General features: G+C 55.6%; 10 protein-coding genes across 10 annotated transcripts; 4 read left to right on the top strand and 6 right to left on the bottom strand.

Moving 5' to 3' along the window:
• Positions 1–60: 60 nt before the first annotated feature.
• On the bottom strand, positions 61–2,565 carry CCMA1212_010061 (FIT family protein scs3; the record flags this gene model as incomplete). Its single annotated transcript, XM_073707116.1, has 4 exons — positions 61–975; positions 1,049–1,225; positions 1,592–1,660; positions 1,714–2,565. The coding sequence occupies 4 exons, from the start codon at positions 2,563–2,565 to the stop codon at positions 61–63; spliced, it is 2,013 nt and encodes a 670-aa protein (XP_073554362.1).
• Positions 2,566–3,382: 817 nt separating this feature from the next.
• On the top strand, positions 3,383–5,355 carry CCMA1212_010060 (tRNA pseudouridine synthase 1; the record flags this gene model as incomplete). The annotated part of the gene is made up of 3 exons (XM_073707115.1): positions 3,383–3,561; positions 3,636–5,126; positions 5,184–5,355. 3 exons carry the CDS (start codon positions 3,383–3,385, stop codon positions 5,353–5,355), a joined length of 1,842 nt encoding a protein of 613 aa, XP_073554363.1.
• Positions 5,356–5,562: 207 nt separating this feature from the next.
• CCMA1212_010059 (uncharacterized protein) lies at positions 5,563–6,368 on the bottom strand (the record flags this gene model as incomplete). Its single annotated transcript, XM_073707114.1, has 3 exons — positions 5,563–5,850; positions 5,970–6,121; positions 6,332–6,368. 3 exons carry the CDS (start codon positions 6,366–6,368, stop codon positions 5,563–5,565), a joined length of 477 nt encoding a protein of 158 aa, XP_073554434.1.
• Positions 6,369–8,232: 1,864 nt separating this feature from the next.
• CCMA1212_010058 (uncharacterized protein) lies at positions 8,233–9,141 on the top strand (the record flags this gene model as incomplete). The annotated part of the gene is made up of 1 exon (XM_073707113.1): positions 8,233–9,141. One exon carries the CDS (start codon positions 8,233–8,235, stop codon positions 9,139–9,141), a length of 909 nt encoding a protein of 302 aa, XP_073554433.1.
• A 699-nt stretch (positions 9,142–9,840) lies between these two features.
• CCMA1212_010057 (NADP-dependent alcohol dehydrogenase 6) lies at positions 9,841–11,085 on the bottom strand (the record flags this gene model as incomplete). Its single annotated transcript, XM_073707112.1, has 2 exons — positions 9,841–10,809; positions 10,906–11,085. The coding sequence occupies 2 exons, from the start codon at positions 11,083–11,085 to the stop codon at positions 9,841–9,843; spliced, it is 1,149 nt and encodes a 382-aa protein (XP_073554427.1).
• A 3,073-nt stretch (positions 11,086–14,158) lies between these two features.
• On the bottom strand, positions 14,159–14,629 carry CCMA1212_010056 (uncharacterized protein; the record flags this gene model as incomplete). The annotated part of the gene is made up of 1 exon (XM_073707111.1): positions 14,159–14,629. One exon carries the CDS (start codon positions 14,627–14,629, stop codon positions 14,159–14,161), a length of 471 nt encoding a protein of 156 aa, XP_073554426.1.
• Positions 14,630–15,043: 414 nt separating this feature from the next.
• CCMA1212_010055 (uncharacterized protein) lies at positions 15,044–15,664 on the top strand (the record flags this gene model as incomplete). The annotated part of the gene is made up of 1 exon (XM_073707110.1): positions 15,044–15,664. One exon carries the CDS (start codon positions 15,044–15,046, stop codon positions 15,662–15,664), a length of 621 nt encoding a protein of 206 aa, XP_073554450.1.
• Positions 15,665–16,590: 926 nt separating this feature from the next.
• Positions 16,591–18,012, top strand: CCMA1212_010054 (UPF0187 protein; the record flags this gene model as incomplete). The annotated part of the gene is made up of 1 exon (XM_073707109.1): positions 16,591–18,012. One exon carries the CDS (start codon positions 16,591–16,593, stop codon positions 18,010–18,012), a length of 1,422 nt encoding a protein of 473 aa, XP_073554428.1.
• An 815-nt stretch (positions 18,013–18,827) lies between these two features.
• Positions 18,828–20,336, bottom strand: CCMA1212_010053 (putative peptide/nitrate transporter; the record flags this gene model as incomplete). Its single annotated transcript, XM_073707108.1, has 1 exon — positions 18,828–20,336. The coding sequence occupies one exon, from the start codon at positions 20,334–20,336 to the stop codon at positions 18,828–18,830; it is 1,509 nt and encodes a 502-aa protein (XP_073554430.1).
• Positions 20,337–21,709: 1,373 nt separating this feature from the next.
• Positions 21,710–22,975, bottom strand: CCMA1212_010052 (uncharacterized protein; the record flags this gene model as incomplete). Its single annotated transcript, XM_073707107.1, has 2 exons — positions 21,710–22,728; positions 22,822–22,975. 2 exons carry the CDS (start codon positions 22,973–22,975, stop codon positions 21,710–21,712), a joined length of 1,173 nt encoding a protein of 390 aa, XP_073554429.1.
• Between the last annotated feature and the right edge of the window lie 1,266 nt (positions 22,976–24,241).

Here is a 24,241-nt window from a genome sequence, read left to right as displayed (position 1 = left end):
CTTTCTACGTCTACTTCTAATACATTGCTCTTCAAGCCCATTCATCTACGTATTGGCCAACTAAAGCTTGTTCTGCTCGTCCTTGACCTCTTCTCGCGGAACACCGATGCTCTTCAACACAGCCAGCAGTTGACCCGGACTCTTCTTCAACGCTTCCCACTCCGCCTCGCTCTTCACCAAGGCCGTACCCGCCAGCACCGTCCCATTCAGAGCGAGGAATCCAACCGCAGAAGACGTTTCGCCGTCTCGAATCTCACAACCATCGCTTAGTCGCGGGCATATCACCAGCCTGTTCCTCGTCATGGCCATGTTATAGCTGATCCTCGCTTCCCCAGTCGAAGGAATCTCGTCATCCGTTGGAGCCGTGTTCCCTGCTTGTGTGTGCTGAGCGACTGCTTGGCAGGCCTTTCTGTAGAGGCGAATGTACGCAGCGTGGAGGTTTGCCGGCGAAGTTTCTGTGCTGATGGGCTCTGAAAATGTGACAAAGGGTGTCTTTCCGAGGGATTCGGCTTTTTGAGCGAGGACGTCCCACGAGGAGTCTGTTTCCAAACCGTCTTTCATGCGGGATATGGGTAGGAGCTGGATATGTCTGTGAGGTTGACTAGCTCCAGAGTGGTCTCCCCCATTGAAGAATGCAAACAAGCCATCCTCCTTTTCTTCCCCCCCTTGTAACGCATCGACATTGTTGGCTGCCTTCCTCGCCTGTTCATACGCATCAATGCAAGCGAGCGTAGCCTGCAAGTCAGATTCCTCCAGCAAATGCGTCTGCAACCTGAACTCCTTTGTCGCAAGAATGAAGTGCTCCGGCACAACGGCAAACTTGTTCAGCACGAGATAATGATGCGGTCCCAGGTCTGTGATGAAGAGCGCGGCGGGGGGGTTGGCGAAGGGGTCAAAGGGTTTGCGGGGGTAAGCGGGATCCGGGGGAGGGCCTTTTGGCTTGTTGGCGAGGGAGGGGGAGAAGCGGAGTTGGAACTTGAAGCGTGTTAATCAATGAAATTGAAGATGGTCGAGGAGGAGGAGGAGGAGGAGGTTGGTTGGGACTTACGGGGTTGGAGTTGATGTGGAGGATGGTGACTTGGGTTGGGAAGTAGTGCAGCTCGTTGGCAGCGAGGGCTTTGGAAAAGGTCGTTTTGACGAGTTCGTGGAGGTTTGAGGGGGCTTTCAAGAGCGACATCGTGAGGTTGAAGAGGGTTGCAATAGTATGAAATGTATCGAAATGCCTCTATGCAAGTGAGTGAGTGAGTGTGTAAGAGGGTGAGATAGCAAGCCTGTATCACACTGGTGATGAGGTTGGTGGAAGAAGTGGTCCGTGCGCTAGAGCTTGGAAATGCCCCTCCATGGCGAATCTCACAATCATCGAGCATCACATGCAGAGTGCAGACCAGGTTCAACGAGGGCTGTTATTTTGCTTGGATTCGTGTGGAAATGCATGGATGTGGGTATCAATGACAATTCAATACGGCTATGCTATTTTCCAAGCCGGAAGCTATTCTTCATCATTCCCTTTCCACTCATACAGATGCATGCAAAGTAGTCAACATAATGCTTCGTCCATCTATATCCCCGGCAGACCAATCACTCCTCGCACAGCCGGTACGAATCTAGGCACGTAATAGACGGTGTATATAGCAATGATGGCGGCGAAAAGTCCAGTAAACTACATCATCGTCAGCTTCTTTGTCAGATCTTATTCCAACATAAGAGACATACCTTTTCGAACCACGTGTGAAAATAGATGGCTGTCATCAACAGCATCCACAGACTCAGAGCGATAAACCCAAGGGCCGTCTTTCCTCCAATGTTAAACGCAGGCTCTCCTGCGCCCTCTCCGATGGCCGTCTCCGACTCCACGCTGGCGCTCTTGACCGCCCCGTCCGACATGACGATGCTCCTCTCTTCGGCCAGCCGTCCGCTGAACCTCAAAGCCGGCCAGCCAACCTCGTGCATCAGAAAGGCACTGCCCAGCACCAGCAGGAACACGTGTCCCGAGATGTCGTGGCCGCCCTTCCATTTGCCCCCAGCCGCCTTACAGGCCACGGCCGTCAGCATTTCCTTGATAGACCCCCCTCCTTCCACGGAGACTTCTCTCTGCGCCAGCTCGCATTTGCCGCCAGTCCATCGAAAGCTGCGATCAATAATCGGCGGGCCAAAGAACCACTGCGTGACGAAGAACCACCATCCCGTGACCGCCACCCACCGGAGCGCAGCGCGGATCCGCCTCGCCAGGACGACCGCGGGCGGCGCCTTGCCGGTGGGCTGCATGAGCAGGAAGAAGACGAAGGCGAAGGTGATCCATCCCCAGCCGCGCTTGACGAAGACGACGTTGAAGATGTTGTTCTTGCGGGCAAAGTAGCCCGGGGCGATGCTGGGGTCCTGGTGGTGCGACTGCGAGACGTGGTCGTATGCGGAGGCGCGGACGTCGGGCGAGAGGATGGAGAAGATTGTGCCGAAGACGAGGATGGCGGGGAAGATGCCGAGGGCGATGCGCTCGAGGGGCGTGGGGAGATAGGGCGGGTTTCGCTTTACGGGTCGGGTTTGCTCGGTGGTTGTTGAGGCGGCCATTTCGTTGGAGTCGCGATCGAGGGAGGAGTTTGTCTTGGGGCGTCGAGATGCCATTCGTCGACTGATGGGGGAGTATCAGAAAAGAACAAGATGCTTAGACGCTCAATAAAGGATGGCCATCAGCGTGTCGCGAACATGGAGAATGGTGAAAGAGTTGTATGTAGAGGGAAGAGTTACCGTGGCTACAAGGCTGAGCTTGGGTAGGCGTGGATTCAATGATGACGTCGACCGAGGCCGCTAGAAGCTCTGGAACGATTCAGGGCAGCGGCGTGTGGGGGGTGAAGTCAATTTGATGGCACGCCCACGTCTGGATGATATCAGTTGGTTCTTTCAAATTGACGCGAAGCTGTATCGTCTCTTGAATATTTATTTTATTATTTTTTCTGGGCTTGGACTGAGATTTGTTCATTCTCTAAAGTTGGGACACAGCGTGTTGTCGTTCCCTTGTGCCCCAGAGCAGCATGTGATCCCGTCTCTGTGAGGTGTAGTAGTTGAAGCAACAGTGACAACTCGACAGCATCTACCCAGGACCAATGCAAGTCGCCAAGAATACCTAGATACTATCCTATTCATTCTTATTCATCTCTTGTCTTCTTATTGATCCTACAGCCTTACCCTGACTTGAAGTACACGCAGATGCTGAGCCACTCGCTCATTTCCAGGGTAGCAACGAAGCCGTCCAGAATCGGTGCTAGTCGATGCCCCACCCTTATCGCCATGCAGGAAATTCTCTGATCAGTCGCAATCTTGCAATTTCTCTTCCCTCTGGAATAGCTTCATACAAACCGAGGCGCCTTCCAACATCCTCAATGCAAACATGGCGGCCGGTGACGAGGCTCCTGTCGCTGGTGCGCCCCCGAGCGAGCGCAACGAGGCCAAACCCCAGGCTGCAGCTGCTGCATCTGCAGACGCCGAAGCAAATACAGGCGACCAGAAGCCTGGCAACAACAGCCGCGGCAAGGGAAAGAAGGGCGACAGAGGCCGAGGAGAATGGAGGTACGTTCGATTGTCCTTGCTCATGACCCGGTGGACTGGCCGCATGTACCAACGGCGCTGATTCAAGACTGTAGCCGCACCAAGGTAGACAAGCGGAAGCGCCATGACGAGTATCGCGAGTTCAAGCGCCGCAAGATCAGCGACATCGACAACCCCAAGGCGAACCCCTTCTCCAAGGAGGAGATTGAGGCCGAGGGCCGCCGCCCGAAGCGCAAGGTCGCGGTTATGATTGGCTACGCCGGCACGGGCTACAAGGGCATGCAGCTCAACGGCGACGAGGAGACGATTGAGCGCGACCTGTTCCAGGCGTTCATCAAGGCCGGCGCCATTTCCAAGGCCAATGCCGACGACCCGCGAAAGTCGAGTCTGGCGCGCTGCGCCCGTACGGACAAGGGCGTGCATGCCGCGGGCAACGTCATCAGCCTGAAGCTGATTATCGAGGACGAGAACATTGTCGACAAGATCAACGAGGCCCTGCCGGCGCAGATCCGGGTCTGGGGCATCCAGCGGACCAACAACAGCTTCAACTGCTACCAGTACTGCGATTCGCGGTGGTACGAGTATCTCATGCCCAGCTACTGCCTTCTGCCGCCGCACCCGCAGAGCTTCATGGGGAAGAAGCTGGTCGAGATCAACAAGGAGTACGGCGCCGAAGAGGAGACGAACGCACGACTGGCAGACGTCAAGGACTTCTGGTCCGAGGTCGAAGAGAAGGAGATTAAGCCCATCCTGGCCCGTCTAGACCCGGAGACAAGAGCAGCCGTTATCGAGAGGCTGCATTCCGAGGACGCTTTCGAGGAGACAAGCGAGGCGAAGAAGGCCGACACCGAACAAGCCGCCGAGCCGGCTGCTGCTGAGCCAGAGACGGCCAAGGAGGACGAAGACTATGTCATGGTTGACAAGGAGCAGCCGTCTGCAGAAAACGCCGAGCCGGCTGCTGACGATGCCGCCGCCGCCCAAAAGCCCGCCGTCGTCCTCGAGACCGTCCAGCCCAAGCGCCGCGAGCTGGGCCCGGTAGACTTTGCCCTACGCGACATCAAGGCAGCGTATATTGGCGCCAAGCGTGCGTACCGCGTGTCGCCCGAGCGCATCCAGCGGCTGCAGGAGGCCCTCAGCAAGTACGAGGGCACCAACAACTTCCACAACTACACGGTGCAAAAGTCGCACGGCGACCCGTCGTCGAAGCGGCACATCCGGTCCTTTGTGGTGAACCCCAAGCCCATCATCATCGGCGACACGGAGTGGCTGTCGCTCAAGGTGCACGGGCAGAGCTTCATGATGCACCAGATCCGCAAGATGGTCGGGCTGGCGACGCTCGTGGTGCGGTGCGGCACGACGCTGGACCGCATCACGGAGAGCTACGGGCCCAAGAAGATGGCGATTCCCAAGATGCCCGGCCTGGGCCTGCTGCTGGAGCGTCCCGTGTTTGAGAACTACAACAAGAGGGCCACGGAGACGCTTGGGCGGGAGGATATCGACTTTGACAGGTACAATGACAAGATTGAGGCGTTTAAGCAGGAGCAGATTTACTCGCGCATCTTTGGTGTCGAGGAGAAGGACAACTCGTGAGTTTTGCCGTACTTGCTGACGTATCGAGAGGACCGAACTGACATGATTTACAGATTCCACACCTTCTTCACGCAGATTGACCAGTTCAGGTCAAACCACTTCTTGTGGCTGACTGCCGGCGGCATGAAGGTTGCGACGATTGACAAGGCGAGTGGAAAGCTGCAGGATGTGGACAAGCAGCTGGGCGATGAGGACGAGGAGGATCCCGAGGGCGGAGAGGGTTAAGGAGAATAGCTATAGATGCTGCGATCGTGTGATTCAGTTGTCAAAGTCTGGGATAAATATCTAGCGTTTCACCAATGGATATCCTTTCTATCATTTCACGTGTTCCAGTCAAATTGGTGATATCCGTCACCTTCTATAGGCATCCATGAATCTGGTACCCCAAATGCAAACTCCCAACGCCCCGTAAAGAAAAATCACTCCCAAACATCACCGTCCAGCCCCAGAAGACGCAGACGCAGCAGCAGCCGCCGCCGCCGCAATCTGACTCTCCATCTCCTCCCTAACAAGCGGCTGCCACGTCGCCCCATTACCCTCCGCAAGCGCCTTCATCCGAGACGCCTCCATGTCGTTGAGCAGGTCCGCAACGCGGTGGACGTGCATGTCGAGCTGGTCCTGCTTGAGCTTGCGGTCGTCGTCCTCGATGCCGAGGGGGCCAAAGACCCAGAGTTCTTTGATTTTGCGGGATAGGGTTAGGAATTCTTTGATGGAGGTGTACTTTTTCCCCCCCCACCTTGTCAGTCTTTTTCGTCTTTTGTTTCTTTGGAAGTTGGGCTGGGGGAATGGAGATTGTTTGAGGTTGAGGGAGTGAAGGGGAGATGAGGGGGGGTGCGTACTAGTCCGTCGAATTCCATCTTGATGGATATGCCGGTGACGGCCATGGCTTCGGGGTTGGCGTTGTTGCGGTCTTGTTCTGCTTGGACGGTGGCGAGCATCATGAGGGTGCGGTAGCGGGTGAGGATGTCGGCGACGAGGCGGTTGTGGTTGTCTGTGATGATGTGATATGAGATGAGGTTGGATATTCATGTGTGTGAAGAGACATGGTGAGGTGCCCAGGTTGGGTATGCAGGTTACTGGCCGAACGAGCGATATCGTAATGGGCAGATATTCAGTTTTTTCAGAAGTAGATATATGACTAGCTCTTGGCCAAGGGCAGACGAAGCATCGTGTAATGAAGGCACGGCGATGAAGGGCTTACCCATCAAATTGGACGAGGCTGGCTGTGAGCGGTCCATGTCTGTGACTGGTTGAGTTTGTGCTTTGCTTTAAGACGCGGTTTGACGCATGAAGCTCTGCGAGATTGAATGATGAGTAACGATGCAGCTGGAGGGTTGATTGATGCAGTTCCCGTTTGGGCTTGGGCTGTTCTGTTGCGGGTTTGATGCTGGATGGAGTTTGTGTCTGTCGAGATGAAAGATGGGGAGAGTTGGGCTGAGGCTAGAGGAGCGGTTGGTGGGGCTGGCGGTTATGGGATGGCTAAGAGGTGAGCTGGGACAAGGCATTGCTGAGAATCGGGCATTTACTGGTCCATTCGAAACATATGACAACGAGAATATTGTTACACACGGTTGACTTTCGCTATGGAATTATATCGTAGGGAAAGGGAGCGAAGAATGGAGCGAAAACAGATGTAAAGACAAGGTGAACAAGTTGGCCTAGAATGAACTGAACCGACGATCAGCCATCCAAGAGCGCTTAGCAACCCACTCACATCTTGAGCCTCGCCCAAAAATCCATCCATCTCCAACCCACCACCAACACACCGAGTGAGCCTCGCCGCATGCACCACTAGCAGCAGCTGCCCCAGCGAAGTGGATAAGCCGAATCCTGACAGCCCTGTAGCAGAGCCTCTTTGTGTCGGGATTTTCTGTCGTCTGACAAATGGACCAAGTCGATCCAAAACCTCATCAGCAAGCCCCCCTGCAGCCGTAGCGCTCCTTGGCGCCGTTTGGCGGGCTGTACCTTGGTCCCATTCTACAGTACAGTACACCCTGCTGAAGGATTTCTTGCGATAGTTCCTGCTGTTATTTGTCAGGATCCTGTCTTTGTGAGGCTCTAAAATGGGGAAGAGAGGCGTGGCGGTGTTGCGTTGCGTGGAGAGCCATCGCTTGAATAGCCGCCGTGTGTGGAACCGCTTCCAAGAGCTGAGAAGAGGACACAGAGAGGAAGATGAACACAAGACAAGATCCCAAGAACGATGTTCCAAAGTCGACGAGAGGAAGAATAAGATTAAAGATCGTCAGTAAGCACAAGGTGATTCGACCCAACCGTACAAGCGTCCCCCAAAACCCTCGACTCCATCCCAGGAAATAAAGAACCAGCACACAAATCCTCCGCAACTCCCTGCTCATCACTCTTTCACCAATTCAATCCCAACCAAAAATCCCCCCCCCGGACAAAAAGACAAGGCAACCTGTCAACCCGTGCCGCCCATCTCCACCCTCTCATGTCGCGCCATTGGCCCATTCGCACAAGCTGAAAGACTCCATCGCCGAACATGGAGGCCGATCCTTCGCCTGGGACGAAAGGCGTAGGAAGATGAGAGGCGCCCCAGCCGGAGCTTTGTTCTGAGTGGCTGATGTGCATGCGTGCTGATGTCGTCCCAAGGGAGGGGGGGAGGAGGCAGGGAGACTGGGGAGATGAGTTGGATGAGGAGGACATGTGCTACGCGAGCTCTGTGGCTAGCGGGGTGGAAGTACTGCAGATGGGAGAATGCGTGGTGATGGGGTGTTTGTGTGGTGGTGAGGGTACATGTCAGTTGATAGTGTGAATGGGATGGATGGAAGAGGGCTAAAGATCTGGACCTTGTCTAGCTCTTCTCTGTGAGAGCTCGCCTTTCTTTTCCTCTTCCTCTTACTCTTCTTCTTCCTTTCATTCTTCTTTGCCTGATCTTCTTCTTGTCCTCTCCAGCTACGTCTGACGTGTACGCATCGTTGATCAATCTCGAGTTGTGCTCGATAACCGCCATCCGACGACGATCACACCATAATCTCAGCTATAGATGGCTTTTTGACGCGTTGAAGCTTCTCTACTGCTTTCCCCTTTGCCATATCCTCATCAAAGCTCCTCTCCTCTCACCGTAATCCCCCAAACCTCCCAATGGCCGCCATAGACTCAACCGCCACCCAGGCCATCACCAAGCCCGCCGTCCCCGTCGTCACCTCATTCCCCTTCAACCCCCTCACAACAACCTTCACCCGCCCCTCCGACTGCGACGGCATCTTCGCCTCCTCCTTCCTCTCCGGCATCGACTTCTCCAGCTCCTGCGTCCCCAAGGGCTTCCACACCGACGAGACGTCCTACTTCTCTCCGGGCCTCATCTGTCCCTCGGGCTACTACTCCGCCTGCCACGACAACATTGGCGCAAAGACCATCACCACAGTCACATGCTGTCCCACGTACGGCACTGATGTGTCGCTCTCGTGCGTCACGGCGAGCACCCTGAGGAGCGTCTGGTCGACGCTGTTCTGCACCTGGATTGCGCCCGACGGAGACGGTACCGTCTTGCCCATGACGGTGAGCAACGGCGGAACGACGAGCACGGTGCAGGGCGGGTTTACGGCGCCGGGCGGGCTGAATGCGTACGGCATCCGGATGGTGTATCAGAAGACGGACACGGAGACGACGACGATGGCGACGACGAGGACGTCGCCCACGGGGAGCGAGGCCACGACGGCGACCAACACCGGCCTGCCGGGCAAGACGAGCGAGGCGTCGTCTGGTGGCCTGTCGTCGGGCGCAAAAGCCGCAATCGGGGTGGGCGTTGCCGTGCCGATTTTCGTCGTCGGGCTGGCGCTGGGACTCTTCTTTTGGTGGTGGAGGAGGCGGAAGCAGTACAACCGGGTGCGCGCGGGCCAGGCGACGCCGCCGACGGAGCTTGCTGGGCACGAGAGGCCGTCGCCGAGCGAGTTGTCGAACGAGGGCGGGATGGTGCACAAGCCGGGTTACGTGGCTGAGGTGCCGGCTCAGGAACCCCCTGCTGCTGAACTGCCGGCGCCGTTGAGGTGAGGGTGCGGAAGCGTTGGAGGAGTTGCTTGCTTGGGAACGTTTTTGGAAAGGGATACCTATGAGATGTCTGGCTTGAGTTGGAGAAGTGGGTGTGAAGGTGTGGGACGAAGCCAGGACCTTGATTCTCGGTGTAAGCGTTTGAGCGATATAGAATGATTGGGAGCTTTCGTCATTTCAGTTACAGAGTTGAGCTGACCTTATGTTGTATATAGTTCATGGCAGGGACATCGTTTGCAAACAATCGCGTGATGCAATTGCCTTGGCTCAAGTTGTCACGAAGGCTGTGCTCTTCAGCTCTGTCTTGTACGCCACATGCATGCTTCTCGTCCAATGTCCGGCTTCCTTTTCCTGCAACAGTATATAAGCAAACACAGAACAGTCTCACCTACTTCAACCCCGTCACTCATAATCGGAATCACAGTTTTGAATGGTGGCATTTCTGGAACTGAGTTACCATGGGGAGTGTTCCATCAGTAAGTTTGGCCCTGAAAGAGACATGAGCGGCTTATCGGCACTGACTGACGATGGAGGAATTCATTAAGCTTCGTTTGCTGTCTTGAGCTCTTCAAAGACGGATGGATGCCTGCTTTTATATGCACTTCTCGTATATACTTCATCGATTACTCCGTCTATATAAGGTATCTATATCAAAGACCGCTTGACATGAACCATCGCTCCTCTTGCACACATATACACCCCCTACTCATTGTTCACCAACACATATCGGTACTTTGCCTTGCCAGCCTCCATATCAACAATCGCCTTATTCGCCTCGCTCATCGGCCACATCTCGACCCACGGCTTAATCCCCTTATCCGCCGCAAGCTGCAGCATCTCCCGAATCTCATGCGGCGACCCCATCAAGCTGCCCGTCAAGCTCCGCCGACCAAACACCACGGACGTGGCCCCAACCTTGAACTGGCCGTCGTCCGGCAAGCCCAGCTGGACGAACACGCCGTCCCGCTTCAGCAGGCCCATGTACTCCGTCAAGGGCATGTTGGAGCTCGAGATGGAGCAGATGATGAGGTTGAGCGACCGGGCGTGCTTGGTGGCCCAGTCCTCGTCCTCCGCCGTGGCAATGTACTCGTCCGCCCCGAGGGCGAGCGCGTCGTCGCGCTTGTCTGCCCGCCGCGACACGGCCACGACGCGCTCCGCGCCCATGGCCCTCGCGAACAGGATGCCAAAGTGGCCCAGGCCGCCGACGCCCAGCACGCCCACCGACTTGCCCTTGAGCCGCTGGTCAACGGGGCCCTGGCCGCCGTTGCCAAAGTGCGACAGCGGCGAGTACACCGTGATGCCGGCGCACAGCATCGGCGCCGCGTGCTCGCTCGGCAGGCTCTCGGGGATCTTGAAGGCGAACTTGGCCGGGCAGCGGTGGAACCGCGCGTATCCGCCCATGCTCGTGCCGCCCGCCTTGGTCAGGTACTTGCCGCCGTACGTGGGCGTGATGCGCGGGCAGTAGACCTCGTTGCCCGAGGCGCACGCCTCGCAGTCGGAGTGGTCCTCGACCGTCTCGGGGGGGCTGCGGCACTGGCACGAGTCGCTCTGGGCGCCGACGCCGACGCGGTCGCCGACCTTGATGCCCGTCTGGGAGGCGGCGACGGAGCCGACGCGGACGGCGGTGCCGACGATTTCGTGGCCGACGACGATCGGGTATTCGGTCGGGCCCTGCGGGTTGAAGTTAGTGACACTGATTTGTCTCATCATGGGGATGTGAATCCCCTGGTCAAAAAAGGGGGGGGGGGGGGGGGGGGAACTGCTTACCCAGCCTGATCGAAGCTTGTGCAGGTCAGAGCCGCAGATGCCGCAGTGTGAGATCTTGATATCAATGTCTGTTTCCTCGAACGGCTTCACGTCGAATGGTTGCCAGACCATGTTGCCCTTGGCGGCGTCCTTGTCGAGGCCGACCCAGCCCTCGAACTTGGGTTCTTCGGAAGAAGCCATTGTTGCAACTGAGTTCTGATTTTTTTTTTCCAAGGATATCGGTAAATGGAGATGAGGAAGAGAGTGGTAGTTTCACAGAGTCTCAGTCAATGGTCTTTTCAGAGCCAAGCCGATTCTACAGCTTTGCGCCCCTTCTTTTATATATCTCATTGTCAACTTGATAACGGGGGCCCCTTTATTACATCATTAACTCAAGCATGGAAAAAAAGAGAAAAAAGGCTTCTAGACACGGTCTCTTCGGGGTTCCATGACTCCATAGCAGTTCCACTTTCGCCATTGCCGGGTGCCGAGGCCGTGGTCCCGCGGCAAGATCCATCGGCGTTTAGAGGCGATACCGTTAGTTCCTCCGGACCTTTAACTGCGATGAATTCTAGGGATGCCTAAAAGATGGTTTTTTTTTTTTTTTTTCTCCCGCTTGGTTTGATGGGAGGTCAATGACTGTAGTTGACCGGGGAAGGTTCGGCGATTTTGCTGACAAAAACGTTGGATCGCGTTCCTCGGCTTATGTGGACGAGATCAGATTAGAATCTTACATACTGGGTTTCCTAGGCCGGATGAAGAGATGGGTGGGCTGTTACTGGCTTAAGTCCGATCGGAGGGTGGTGGGTTGAGTGGATAAGTCGGCTTGATAATCTGCCGTTTTTTCGGTCTTTCTATCAGTTGTGGTTGATACGATCGGTTTCGAAAGATCACGACTCTCGAGTCTCCACTGTTGCCGTCTTCAAGTGTCCTCTTTTAGCGGAGAAGATTCTGGCATTCATGACGTGGGTTGAAGGTCAAGTTGAGGAAAAGCTTGCCTCTGTACTGTGTTCTTGTGGCTTGTTTAGAGGCGAAAGAAGCTCGAGTGAGCTTTTCACCGTGAGCCACTGTTCCAGGTCTTCTCTGCGACGGCTGATGCGTGGCGAATTCACAGCCTTCACCTTACATCTACCAAAAGAGAAGATGGCACATGACAAAATGCTGAATCCAGATTGATGGCTGAGATCTCGATAGCAGAATGAGTCTCTCTGCTGATTCTAGGGTGCCATTAACAGACTGACGCCCATATGCTGAGTCGTAATACATCAGCAACCCACATGGCAGCGGGTGATGGCGGCAAGCGCCGAGAAGACCTGCGATATCCACTTGAATGCTAAGATCTACTACAGCACGCGCCTACATACCGGTCAATTCAAGCGCGTGTTCCTATCTGGCATCTTTCTTGTGCACATAGGTAACTTCTCTGGCCCTCGGACTCCTTGGACCGAGATTTGACATTGATAATGACAACTCGGGAGAGTCATTTGAACCAAGTATCGTATAAACCTACCAAGGTGTATGTAACACTGCGCGATCCGCAACGAGAGCATCTCTCGAGTGCATCTCGTCTTCTTCTCTGGCCAAAGAATTATGCTTCAAGAGATTGTAGGTTTCTGGCCTTAGTTGCCTCCCGTGAGATTGTGCTGTAGATGCCGCTGGAAACAATCGTAGCACCACACTGAGCCCCGAGCAGCGAGCACTCAGTTGTCAACTTTTCAAAGCCAGGATGGGATCGACCTTCAATATGCCGAGAAAGCTTGATCATATATGTAGGATACGTCTTGTTGACACGTTCAACATTGTCCACCGTTCTTCTTCAAGCTAAAGGTGCAGGTGAGTAGACGTAGACGTTGACAACGAGAAACACGTCCGATGCGTCTGAATCCATCACTAGACGAATTTCGTTGTCCTCTGACATGTAAACATGACGGAGCCATCAGACAAGCTTTAACAGAAAGTTGAACAACCTTCAAAAGCTGACGACTAACCTATCCCGTAGACATTGTGGGAGGAAAGCCAAACAGCAACAGCTCACTCTCGTTCAGCTAGACTGTTATGTCCAATGACATCTCAAGCGTTAATTGTCAGAGCTCGAACATAGTGCAACATCAGCATGTCAGAAATGGGGGCAAAAGACACGTGGTGCGAATAGGTTAGGTCAAAAACCGCGAATCTCTAAACGACTTTGCTGAGGATCATGCAACTTAAGCCAAGTTTGGCAAACTTTGACAAGGGTGTTGGAAGGAGTAGACTCAATCGAGGCACATGATTCTCAGCTGTTTTGAACTCATTTTTCAGCAAACTCAAGCCAGGACATCGACAGCCCATGCTCAAGTAATACGATGAATATATAATGGTCTTTTCAGGAACAGCGCCGGTCTCACTTGCATTTGACGGCGGGAATCCTGTAAATTGAGACCCCTAAAATATTCCTATAATAGTTGCAAAGAGCTGCCTACCTTGGTTGTCTAGCGAGTCTGCATTAGTACGGCGTCAAAGAAGTTCGAGACTGTAGTCCGCCTTGTCTATCGCGAGCCGACTTGCGGTGGTCAGCATCCTGCCAGCATGATCGTGTGCTCGTGAACCAGCCCCCTTCTCATCTGTGCAGAATTCATGTGTTACACTTGTTTCTTCTGTCGGGATACACGGCCCCTATATCTGTGCAACTTGATTGCCGTCAAACCAGAAAGGCCAAAGACCGTGTAATATATAAGGTACTCAGCTCTCAGGCCAAGTCAAAATCGTCAGCCGTCACCTCGAGGGCAAGCAAATCTACTTCAGTTGAGCCTCAATGGGCTGAGTCATGCAACTTGTTCTCTGCCTCCACCCCCAAGCTATAGCTTATGTACTTTATTTTTAGAACACCTCTGTTCTTGAGTGGGACGATGTTTTCGACCATTGCACCCAAATTTGGACCACTGGGTCATAGTATCTTGCTGCAGCTAATCAGGCCCGAAATTGGCAACGCCAACTAGAAGAATGTGCTTCGCCACGATGCGGCTTTGTGTCAACAATGTTACAAGTTTTAGCAGCAGAAATGGAGAAATGCTTCAGCCGAGGCTCTGCCTTTCTCATCGTCCAGAGCCATTGATCAGTGAACAACCAACAGCGGCGGTGTGCTGATGCTCCTGGCCAGCCTGCCATGGCCCCCAGAAAGAGATGGCCGGCCTGGTTGTTTCGTTGGAGGCTCCGAGGATCGAGTCTGACGATTCGATGCGGAGCAAATCGCGATCACACAAAGCACCAGCCTAAGAAATAAGAATCTTCGCCCCCCTTACCTGAGCCCGCCGCCCCATGCACGCAGCCCAGACAGGCCCTGTACAGTACATTCATGTGCGCCGGGCTGCTCCGTCGAATGGTGCCAAGGCAAGTCCGTTTGTAATGCGAATGCTCGTATTGCTGCTAGCTCGAAGACCTTGCTGCCTCCATGGGCTCGCAACTGCTGAATTGCGTCTGCTGGACCAGGCTTGGGCGCAAGCCAATTGGCGCCCATCAGCCGGGAATCACGAACAGGCGTTGGTGCTGGGCTGAGCTTGGCATTGAACCTCAAAGCTTGTTTGTGAGGAACTCCCTGTACACGACCGTGGTAAAATCTCTTCTTTTCTGGGGCCTGGAAATTGTCGACTGTGACAGATTCCGGCTTACTCCTCCCGTTCTGACGCGGCCTCCTGGCCCACCGGCCAGTGCCCGTTCCCATGGATGTTGCCTTGCTCGGAGCTTTGCAACCAGTACTACGAGCAGTCATCTTGCTGTGAGATGAATCCTCACCAGACGTCCCAACACAAGCTCACCGTCTCTCGTCTGTGTGTCCCGATTATAGGTAGCGGCGGTCCGTACCCGTAGACGCTGACGCTAAGCACTTAACTCGTCGGCCAGCTACGTGCAAGCACGGTAGAGGCCAACAGAGACAAGGAAGTGGCTGCAAGTGCCGGTCATGGAGGATGGAAAAACCTGATGATGGCTCACCCTAAAGTGACTAAAATAGAGGAAAGGGGCCCCGTCCGGAAGGCATTGCGGCTGATGGAGCTGCTCCGTTTGCTGGACCCAACGGGGACCTCGTATTGGCCGAGTTCTCGGCCGTGCAGAAAGATTGCAACAGCGGACTGCCTCCAAGAACCTCCACCGCGGGCTCGTAGCCTCTTGGCTAAGGGGTTGACAGATGGTGGCCGCGGCGGCTTCTTCTCAGTTTGCTGCGCAGCCGGTTGACGCTCAGACCTCGGTGTTGTTGATAGAGTTTGGTGATGTTCCCCAGATGGCTTCGTCTGCAGCCAACCCGACCGCAGCACGCACCGTCCAGCGCACCCACCCGCCGTCTCCTGCGTCGAAACTCATGCCCTGTTTCGACCCCCTTGTCCGCCGTGGGTGGCGCTGCATGGCTTGCATGGCATGGGAGGGTCGTCGAGCAAAAGATGAGACTGGTTCTGCCCAATCATGCGGCTGCTGCATGTCAGCGACTTCTCACGTCTTCCCTGCCGCGTATCTGCCCAGCGGATCGGCCAGCAGCGGTACCTCTGGGCTCACGCTGGCCAGGTACCGTTCGACGACGAGCTGCTTGCTGCTGTATGTAAGCAGCCTCCTGAGAAGCCACCTTGTTTCAGACGGCGGGTCTGCATGGAACCCTCCGCTTGGACGGACGAATTGGATGGTTGCGCCATGGAGACGCCGGCTTGCATGTGTTTGCAGAAGAAGAAACAGGGGCAGGCGAGGGAAGAAGCAGGAGGATGAGAAGAAGGACGAAGAGGCTCAACAGGGGCAGAAGAGCTGCGAGAGGAATGGGTGATGCGCTGAAGATGGTGAAGCGAGGTAGAGAGGAATTGGAAGGGAGAATGTGTGACGATTTGGGAATAGAAACCTGGAATTACAAGGGAGAAAATGTTTGAGCCTGAGGAAGCAAACACAGTGACACAATCAGATCGAGGTGTGTATCTGTACACGAATTCTGCTTACCCAAGCCCAGGTGCAGGTGAAGGAGAGTGTCGAGGAGCATGCAACCCCATGTACCCGTTACCCGTGCCAAAGCCAACACGCACACACCGTCGAGCCCCGAAGCTCCCACGGACCGTTAGCAGCAGCTCACTGCACTAGAGCCCGGTGGCGCTTCAGGGGTCGACGGCACTGTGCCTGCGCCCTACGGCCCTCGCAGGTGCCTGAATCGATCCCCGCGCCTCGTGGAGGTGCCCTGGTGGAGGTGCCCTGGAGCTGCACCTGCACCTAGAAGCAGCGCTAGAACCGACTCGACGCAAGATCCATGCCCGAGGCCAATGCGACCTGGTGATATTTTCAGCATCGACCTGGCCTGCCTCTCTCTCTCTTTCTCTTTTCTGCCTCTCCTCCCCTTTCTCTTATATCCTCGTTCCTTGCCTTTGCGTCCCCTCTTTTTCCTCTCTTTTTTCTTCTTCTTTTCTTTCTATTTCTCTTCTTTCATTACCGACTCACTGCCCTGTTGCCGGGTGTGTTGCAGTCGTGTGACTTTTTTCTTTCTTTTCTGCTTGCTGCTTGCCTCAGTCATTGTCTTCAAGTTGCGGCCTTTTCGACTTTCTTGCACTCTTTTCAACCTCAACTTTTCTCAGGCGCCCGCTCAAAGAACGGCTGTCCACTTCTTTGTCCGCCGTACAACAGACTCCCAAAGTCATCTGGAGCCTGTCACCTCTCAATTGAGAAGATAAATACCGCATCGCGACGCCCATATTCAGATCGACCGCAGCCATGTCGGACGGCGAAGCATTCGTCCCCACGGAGGTGACGGCCGTGGGTCACTCGCCCAGCCAGGGCAACGAAAAGCATCGCGGGACCAGCATGGAGATCCCTCTGGAGCAGCAGCAGACGAACGTGCCCGGCTCAAGGATGGCCATGCCGCTCCCCGTCAACCGACGGCACACGCTCAACCTCGAGGACTACTTTGCCGGGCCTCGCGACATGGACAAGCATTCCAAGTGGCCCCTGTTCATGCAGATGCACGGTAGTATCTTGCCCAAGATGATTGTGCCGCTGATCTGCATGTCCGCCTGGAGTACCTGCATCACCCTCATCTACATGAAGGCTCACAAGAACATCGGCGTCAACTCCATCCTGCTGACGGTCCTCGGTTTCGTCGTCTCCACCGGCCTCAGCTTCCGTGGTTCCACGGCATACGAGCGTTATGCCGAGGGTCGACGATTCTTCGCCTCGTTGGTGACGTCGTCGCAGGCTCTCGGCCGAGTCTTCTGGATCCACGCCAAGCCCCTGCCGGATGTCGACACGCGCAGGCAGATTCTCTACAAGATCAGCGCCATGAACCTGGTGGTTGCGTACTCGATTGCCCTCAAGCACAGCCTGCGATTCGAGCCCTACACGGCATACCAGGATATAGAGCACCTGGTCGGCCACCTGGACACCTTCGCCAAGTCTGCCACCTCCACCATGCCCACCAACATTGGAAAGAGGAACTTCTTCAAGTCCGTCGGCGACTACCTGGGTCTTTCGTTCGCTGCCAGCAACCCCCGGAAGCAGCTCAAGAAGGCGGCGAAGCCGCTGGGAAACCTGCCGCTCGAGATCCTCAACCACCTTGCCGTGACCATCGACGACCTGGTCAGCCGCGGCCAGCTCCCCGTCCCCATGCAGCAGACGCTCGCCTACAACAACCTTGCCGCCCTCAACGATGCCTTCACCGGCTGCCAGCGCGTCTTGAACACGCCTCTGCCCATCGCCTACAGTATTCTGTTCCAGCAGATCACATGGCTCTATGTCATCCTGCTGCCCTTCCAGATGATCAGCGTCCTCGAATGGATCACCATTCCCGCCACCACCGTCGCGTCTTACATCATCCTCGGCCTCCTCTTCATTGGCCAGGAGATTGAGAACCCCTTTGGCCACGATGTCAACGACCTTCCCCTCGACACCTACTGCGAGCAGATTGCCCTCGACATGGACATTATCGCCTCGCACGCCAACTACAGGCCCGAGGACTTCTTCTTTAGCTCCGAGAACGTGCCCCTGTGGCCCGTCAGCGCCGCGCCTGCCGACACCTGGCTGCAGCGCAGCGAGGCCAAGCTGAAGGAGACGATCCGGACCAAGCCCAACAAGACGTTTGAATGGAGGCGCTGGAGGGGAGACAAGCTCGACGACGAGGAGTCTGCCAAGACTGATTAAATGCAGTGCTGCGATAATTTTGAGAGATGTGTTTCGCTTTATGGCATACGAGGATAATTGTATATGTGGTGGCTTTATGTTTCAGGGTCTTGCGTTTTGCTTTTGTGTGTGCACCCAAAACGACGGAAAAACATAAGAAAAAAAACAAGACGGCAAAGGAAAAAGGAGCTGGACTGGGTATTTCTTTGGGATTCTAATTTTCTTTCCATCATTTCAAGCATTTACATACAGGGCTTTTAAAAGGAAAGAATTTGATTACGGCAGCACGGCGTCTCACGCAATTATCACTTGCGTTCAAGGCCGGCCCGCGGAGAGACAGAGGGGTGAGAAAACAGGGCTTTTCTTTCTTTCTTTTTCTTGCTGCTGGTTTACGGTGTATATACACAGGCAGACATTTTAGCCCTTGTTTGATTATACCAATGGATGTGCTGCCACTTGGGGGATGCTTGTGATGTGCTTGATATGTGAATGGAGGGGAGTAGTCTTGAGCATTAGGATATGTTGCTCATGGGAGAATTGTGGCTTTGTTTTGCTTGGCTAGGATGCTGTTGTAATTAAACTGATTCATGCAACATTCAGTGTAGTTCAGTGTGACGATGAAAGTGTTCTTGATTCGTCTATTTGCCGTGAAATTGCGTTTATATACATGTAGAAAACATGAGACTCTTGATGCTGTCTAAGCAAACGTCTTTTTTTTTTTTCCCAAATCATCTGCTTCGTATCTCACTCTCCCATTTTATCCAAAGGAAAATCTCATCGACTCCCCACATTCCACACGACCATTTTATATGTACCATCCCTTTCTTCATAAACGTTTACTCATCCTCCTCTTCACGAAGAATCTTGTGCGACTGCTTATCCTCCGGCAGCCACCTGACGAAAATCGACAGCGACATGGCAATGGGAATCAATATCGCCCACACGAGGTGCCCCCAAAGGATCTGGTTCCTCACGCCAATCGCAAACATGGCGGTCGAGACGCCCGGGACAAACGACCGGATGGCACTAGCGGCGGTCATGGCCAGGGCATTGAGGGTGCCCATGACGTGCGGGTTGGGGGAGACGTCGTTGAGGGCGAGCTGGATGGCCGTAAAGGCCATGGAGACGCCGGGGCCGACGAAGGCGACGACGAGGGCGACGGCCCAGAACACGGCGACGGCGGGCTCGGTGTCTATCCGCAGCAAGAGGTTCATGACGATGTAGCCGACGAAGAAGAGGGGGTAGACGGCGACGCAGGCCGTCATGGAGCCCTTTGTGCCGATGCGGCGCTGCAGAAAGGGGAAGGCGACGATGAGCCAGGTGGCCTGGCTGGCGCCTTGAATGGCCATCCAGACGGAGATGCGGAAGGGCGAGAACTCGACGCCGCCGAGGCGGACGGGGGTGAAGAGGTAGACGGGCAGGATGGCGGTGAAGGCGAAGGCGAGGAACATGACGTGCGTGTAGACCCAGATGACGATGCCGACGCCGGGCGCCTTGAGGAGCTCCCAGGTGGAGAGGCGGTGCGGCCGAGCTGGTGCTGCTGAGGCGCCGTGGGGGGCGGCGGGAGAGGCTTCGGGTTCGAGCGTCTCTTCGAGGTAGAGCATGGAGAGGACGATGCTGACGATGTTGATGAGGGTGAGGGCCACGCCGGCCAGGATGTAAGGGTAGTCCTCGAAGAGGCGGATGCCGCCAAAGAGGCCCGGGAACTGCTCCGCGGGGTCTGCCAGCGCACCGCCGATGATGGGCCCGAGGAAGATGCCGACGTTGTTGGCAAACGCAAACCAGCTGAACGCAACGGCCTGCGTCTCCGAAGTGGTGTGGTCCGAGAGCATCGTCCGGATGACCAGCCCCGAGCCGCTGAAGACGCCGGCGAGGCACCGGAACAGGATCATCTGCCAGATGGTCGTCGCGACGGTGAAGAAGAAGGTGGCGACGGCCATGCCGATGAGCGTCCACAGCAGCACGGGCTTGCGGCCGACGGTGTCGGCCAGGTGGCCCCAGAAGTAGAGCACCACCATCTGCGTGGCGGAGAAGAGCGACTCGATGAGGCCGCTGTAGAAGCCGACGTCCGAGTCGGGCAGGTTGCCGTTGCGCTGGACCATCTGCGCGATGAAAGGGAAGATGGCGAAGAAGGCGATGGGCTCCATGGCCTTTGCGAAGCAGAGCAGGAAGACCTGCATCCCGGGCAGGGGCTTGCCGTGGTGGTGCGTCTTGGGGGCGGCATCCTCGACGTCGTGCGGTTTGCCGGGGAGGAGGAGGGATGCTTCTGAGGGCATGGGCTCGGGGTCCATGAGGGTGAGGTCGGACGAGGAGGCGGAGGAGATCAGTTTCAAGAGAGGCGCCATTGTGGCGGTTGGTGTGGGATTTCTTGGGGGCTGAGGAGAGGTTGAGGTGAGGAGATGGAGATGAAAAGTCCAACGAGGTGGGATGAAAAATCACACCGCGTCGACGTGGCAGAGCAAAGAGTCTATCCGCCTGGTCACCTCCTAGCCATGAAGAGCAGCTTCAGAATCAACTACCATAAGACAAAGAAAGAAAAGAAGGAAACGCAGAACAGCCAGAAGGAAAGCAGAGCAGGAGGCAAAATAAGCAGACGGACCCCGAAAGTAATCGGACAAGTCACCGGGATGCAGATTCTAGGCAGGGAGGCGGTTGTGATAAGCATCGGCGTTTTATTATCAAATCAATCTACGAAAAAAGTTCCTCTCTTCCCGCTCGCACTCGAGCCAATGACGCAAGACGGCGCATCGATCTGGAATCCATGCGGTAGGTGGCTCTTCAACTGGGCTTGCACCAGTGGACGCCTTTCTCTGACACAGACCCTGGAGGATGGGCCGACACCGCTGGATCGCGGGCTGGCTTGCACTGACCACAGGTAGCCACAGCGCCTCTGCAGCCCCCAAGGGACCCCCGGAGATCCCCCACTAGCCGCAATCTTACAGCGCACCACAGCGGGCCCGCAGAGCGCTGGCGCGGCGAATCACGCCCGAAGTGCCCCCTTTCGGCCGCCGTGCATGCGCTAGCCGCGGCTTGGGTGCGTGAGCGAGTCGGCAGCTGAGCCGACAGGTTGAGGCCGTTCGTGTTGGCGCCTCGTGATGCGCTGCAGTTCGTCTTTATCCAGGTGAGGAGGAGGAGGGTCATGAGAACAGCAGACTTGAAGTTACACACGGTTCCGGTGCCGAGATCGCTTCTTACCAGCCCGCCCGTCGCTCGGTGTCTGCAACCACCAGACTTCTGCTCAATACTCTGCCGTTATATTCCCGCAGCAGGGACGGTATCCTGGCAGAAGCGAGGACGTGCCCCGTCATTGTGCCGCTCTGAATCCATCCGTATTATGCGGGGGGACAAAGCACGCGGCCCCTCCTTGACGTCTCTTCTTTGCTCCGTCACATTTTGAGCAATATGACAGACGGCATTGCGTTGCGTCCCGGCTTCCGCTTTTCGGGACGGGGTACTGACGAGAGTGTGTATGTATATGCAAGGGAGGCAGTGTTGTGGCGGTATGGGAGACGAGATGGTGTTGACATCTTGACAAGTTTGTCAAGCTTGTCAAATTTGTTGAGCGTGTTGCTGCATCCTGCTGCATCCTGCTGCTGTGATCGGCAGCCCGTGTTCCTCTGGCGAAGCCGCGTAGCCGGCCGACGGCGGAGTGGTCGCTGAGGCCATCGCGGCCACGACAAGTCGACGAGCACTCGAGCAGACATCCCCAAGTCGCTGTCTACAGGTATCGTGGCCCCTCGGGCAGGCTGCTGCCCGCAATGTTGCACTGGCGAAAGAGGCGCACCTCGTCCTCCGCAAAGGCCCCCACGACCGAGTGAATCAGGCTTCTGTTGTGAAAGATGACGAAATCGCCCTCTTCCCAGTCGTGCGCATACACGTACTTGGGCGCGATACCGGGCCGCTGCAGTCGGTGAACAATCTCCCGCACCTCCTTCAGATCGTCGACGACCTCGCCGCCAGCCAGATGGAGCTTTCGCACCGCGGACGGGTGCACCTGCAGCGCCAGCCGGCCGTCCTGCGGGTTGCGCCAGCACATGGGCAGGACTTGGATCTTGTCTTGCTCAATCTCGGGCAGGCTGTCCAGCGGCACCTCCTTGCCCTCCGATAGCAGGCCCAGACCGTCCGAGCGAGACTTGGCGCCGCTCATCCACACGTAGGGATGCGGGGCGTACTCGACCTTGGTGGTCATGGCGAACTGCTGGTCCTGCGGCGATAAGAGGTCATACATGGTGTAGCCAGAGACGAACGCTGTCGTGCCCAGCGGCACGTCCAGCTCCTCGCCCGTGTCCTCGTATCGAATCGTCTGCCTACGCCCTCGGGGGACCCGGGCCGCGAAGAGGGTTGTCGCTACCGGAGGGGCCAGTCCGTAGAGGGCGGCGTCGATATGCCACCTGTAGAAGCGGGTGAAGTCCAGGTCGTCCTCCTCTGGGATGACGGTGGCGTGGAACGTCTTGTGGTGTGGGTGCCGCAGCTGGATGTCCTTCAGCCCTTCATACTCTTCTACGAAGCCGTTTCCAATGACCTGGACCTGCGGCTGGTGCGGGATCGTCTTGAGGTCTGGATGCAGGATGGATCGTTTCGCGTCGAGCGTCTTGCCGTGACCGTACGAGGCCGTCGCCTTGGGATCGAACCGCTGCGTAATCTCGTATTGCGCCCTGGAGGATGCGTCATGCTGTGCCTTGAAGACGAGGATCTGGTGCTTGTATAGAGCATCTCTGATGATGTCGAAGTCGGCATCTGAGGGACGTTGATACTGTTAGCTGGTGTGCTGCTATGGATGCGGCCAGGGTGACACAGAAGGGAGCTCTCTCTGGAACCAAGGCTCCTTACCAGATATCTTGTCAACGTCGACGCCCTGGACAAGGGCGCCGAACCGGATTCCTGACCCAGGCGGGTGGGCAATCGGCTGTATCGAGGCCCTGGACGCAACCGTGGCGTACGATGCCAACTGGCGGCCGAGTCTACCAGCCCTTCTCAAAGACATTGTGCTTGCGTTTGACGTGTCTTTATTTCTCGTGTCTCACCAGCAAGATTCCAAGGTTTCGGTGCAGGTCTGAGAATGACGAACTGGGATAGGTGGCGTCGCACGTTCTTCTTATCCTTCGAACTCTGAAGCTAGGAGAAGCTCTTACCGTCAGCTTAGTGGGGTCCATATCAGAAGCTCTTGCTCCGAGCTCCGAGGGCTCCCATCTCGAGTCATTGCGCTTATCACATGTTGTAGACGAATTGACCCGAATGGAGGTGACAGATGCTCATATCTAGTTGCTCGACATTTTGCGAGAGAAGTGGGCGGATGTCGCCGGGTTGCGCGTGGATTCTGGCGAGGGAGTGACAGGAGGTCGAGGAGGGATCCACTAAATTGATAAGAGGTTCCTGGATCGATAGCGCAGATGGAGATTGAGCTGCAATTGATGCTTGGAGCTATAGATACGCTTACATAAAGATTAAATGGACGAAATGATCTCTATCTCATGTTATAAGAAGTCATTGAGATGAGCTCATGTCGAGTTGGGGCACTTGTACCGGTCAAGTGCGATTTCGGAGTGAAGGCTTCATGTTCAATCCTTCTATGGGTAGCTTGGTCGCTCCGGGTTGCTGGAATCTGTGTCACCAACATGGATGCGATTGAGACTGCATAGAGGATCAGTGCTGCCGTCGAAATATATACATCTGAATAGGTGACCGCCCAATAAGAAGCTTCAATCAAGCATCAATGGTGCAGCCCGTTCCTTGCTTCTGCGGTTTAGATGTTGCCAACATGTTGTAGAGTTGACGAGAGTCACCGTCTTCTTCACCTGTGAATCCATGCAACCGTGATGTCACATTGCCATTGGAGAATAAGGAGCACTGTCCATCCGAAGTTCAATTCTTGTCGATTGTTCGTCTACAGTACTATGCATCTTCCCTTGTCTGGTCTGCAGCTGACGGTAGCCAATCCCAGTCCTGCTCGCTGCGGTTGTCTGCAGGGGGGACAGTGCGGGCGGTCAAAGATGGAAGCAGTTGAGGAGCATGGACCAGCTCCCCGCCTCGACATATCGGGTACAGCTTTGGCATCGGATCTTGCTCTTTACTTTGAGAGGTTTGAGAAGGATGAGCTGGAGATGGCGAAGTGAGCTTGAGAAGACCAGAAGAGACTCCAAGTCGATGTTGGTAGCATAAATCACAACGAGATACCGCTCAGGTACGAAAACGCGGTCTTGGTGATCAAACCAGTCTTATTGCGACCCTAATGTATTCTCAACAAGGGTCG

The sequence above is a fragment of the Trichoderma ghanense genome (genome assembly GCF_004382785.1).
Source record: "Trichoderma ghanense strain CCMA-1212 chromosome Unknown scaffold_21, whole genome shotgun sequence".
Lineage (NCBI taxonomy): Eukaryota > Fungi > Ascomycota > Sordariomycetes > Hypocreales > Hypocreaceae > Trichoderma > Trichoderma ghanense.
This window is presented reverse-complemented; position numbering and strand designations above follow the sequence as displayed.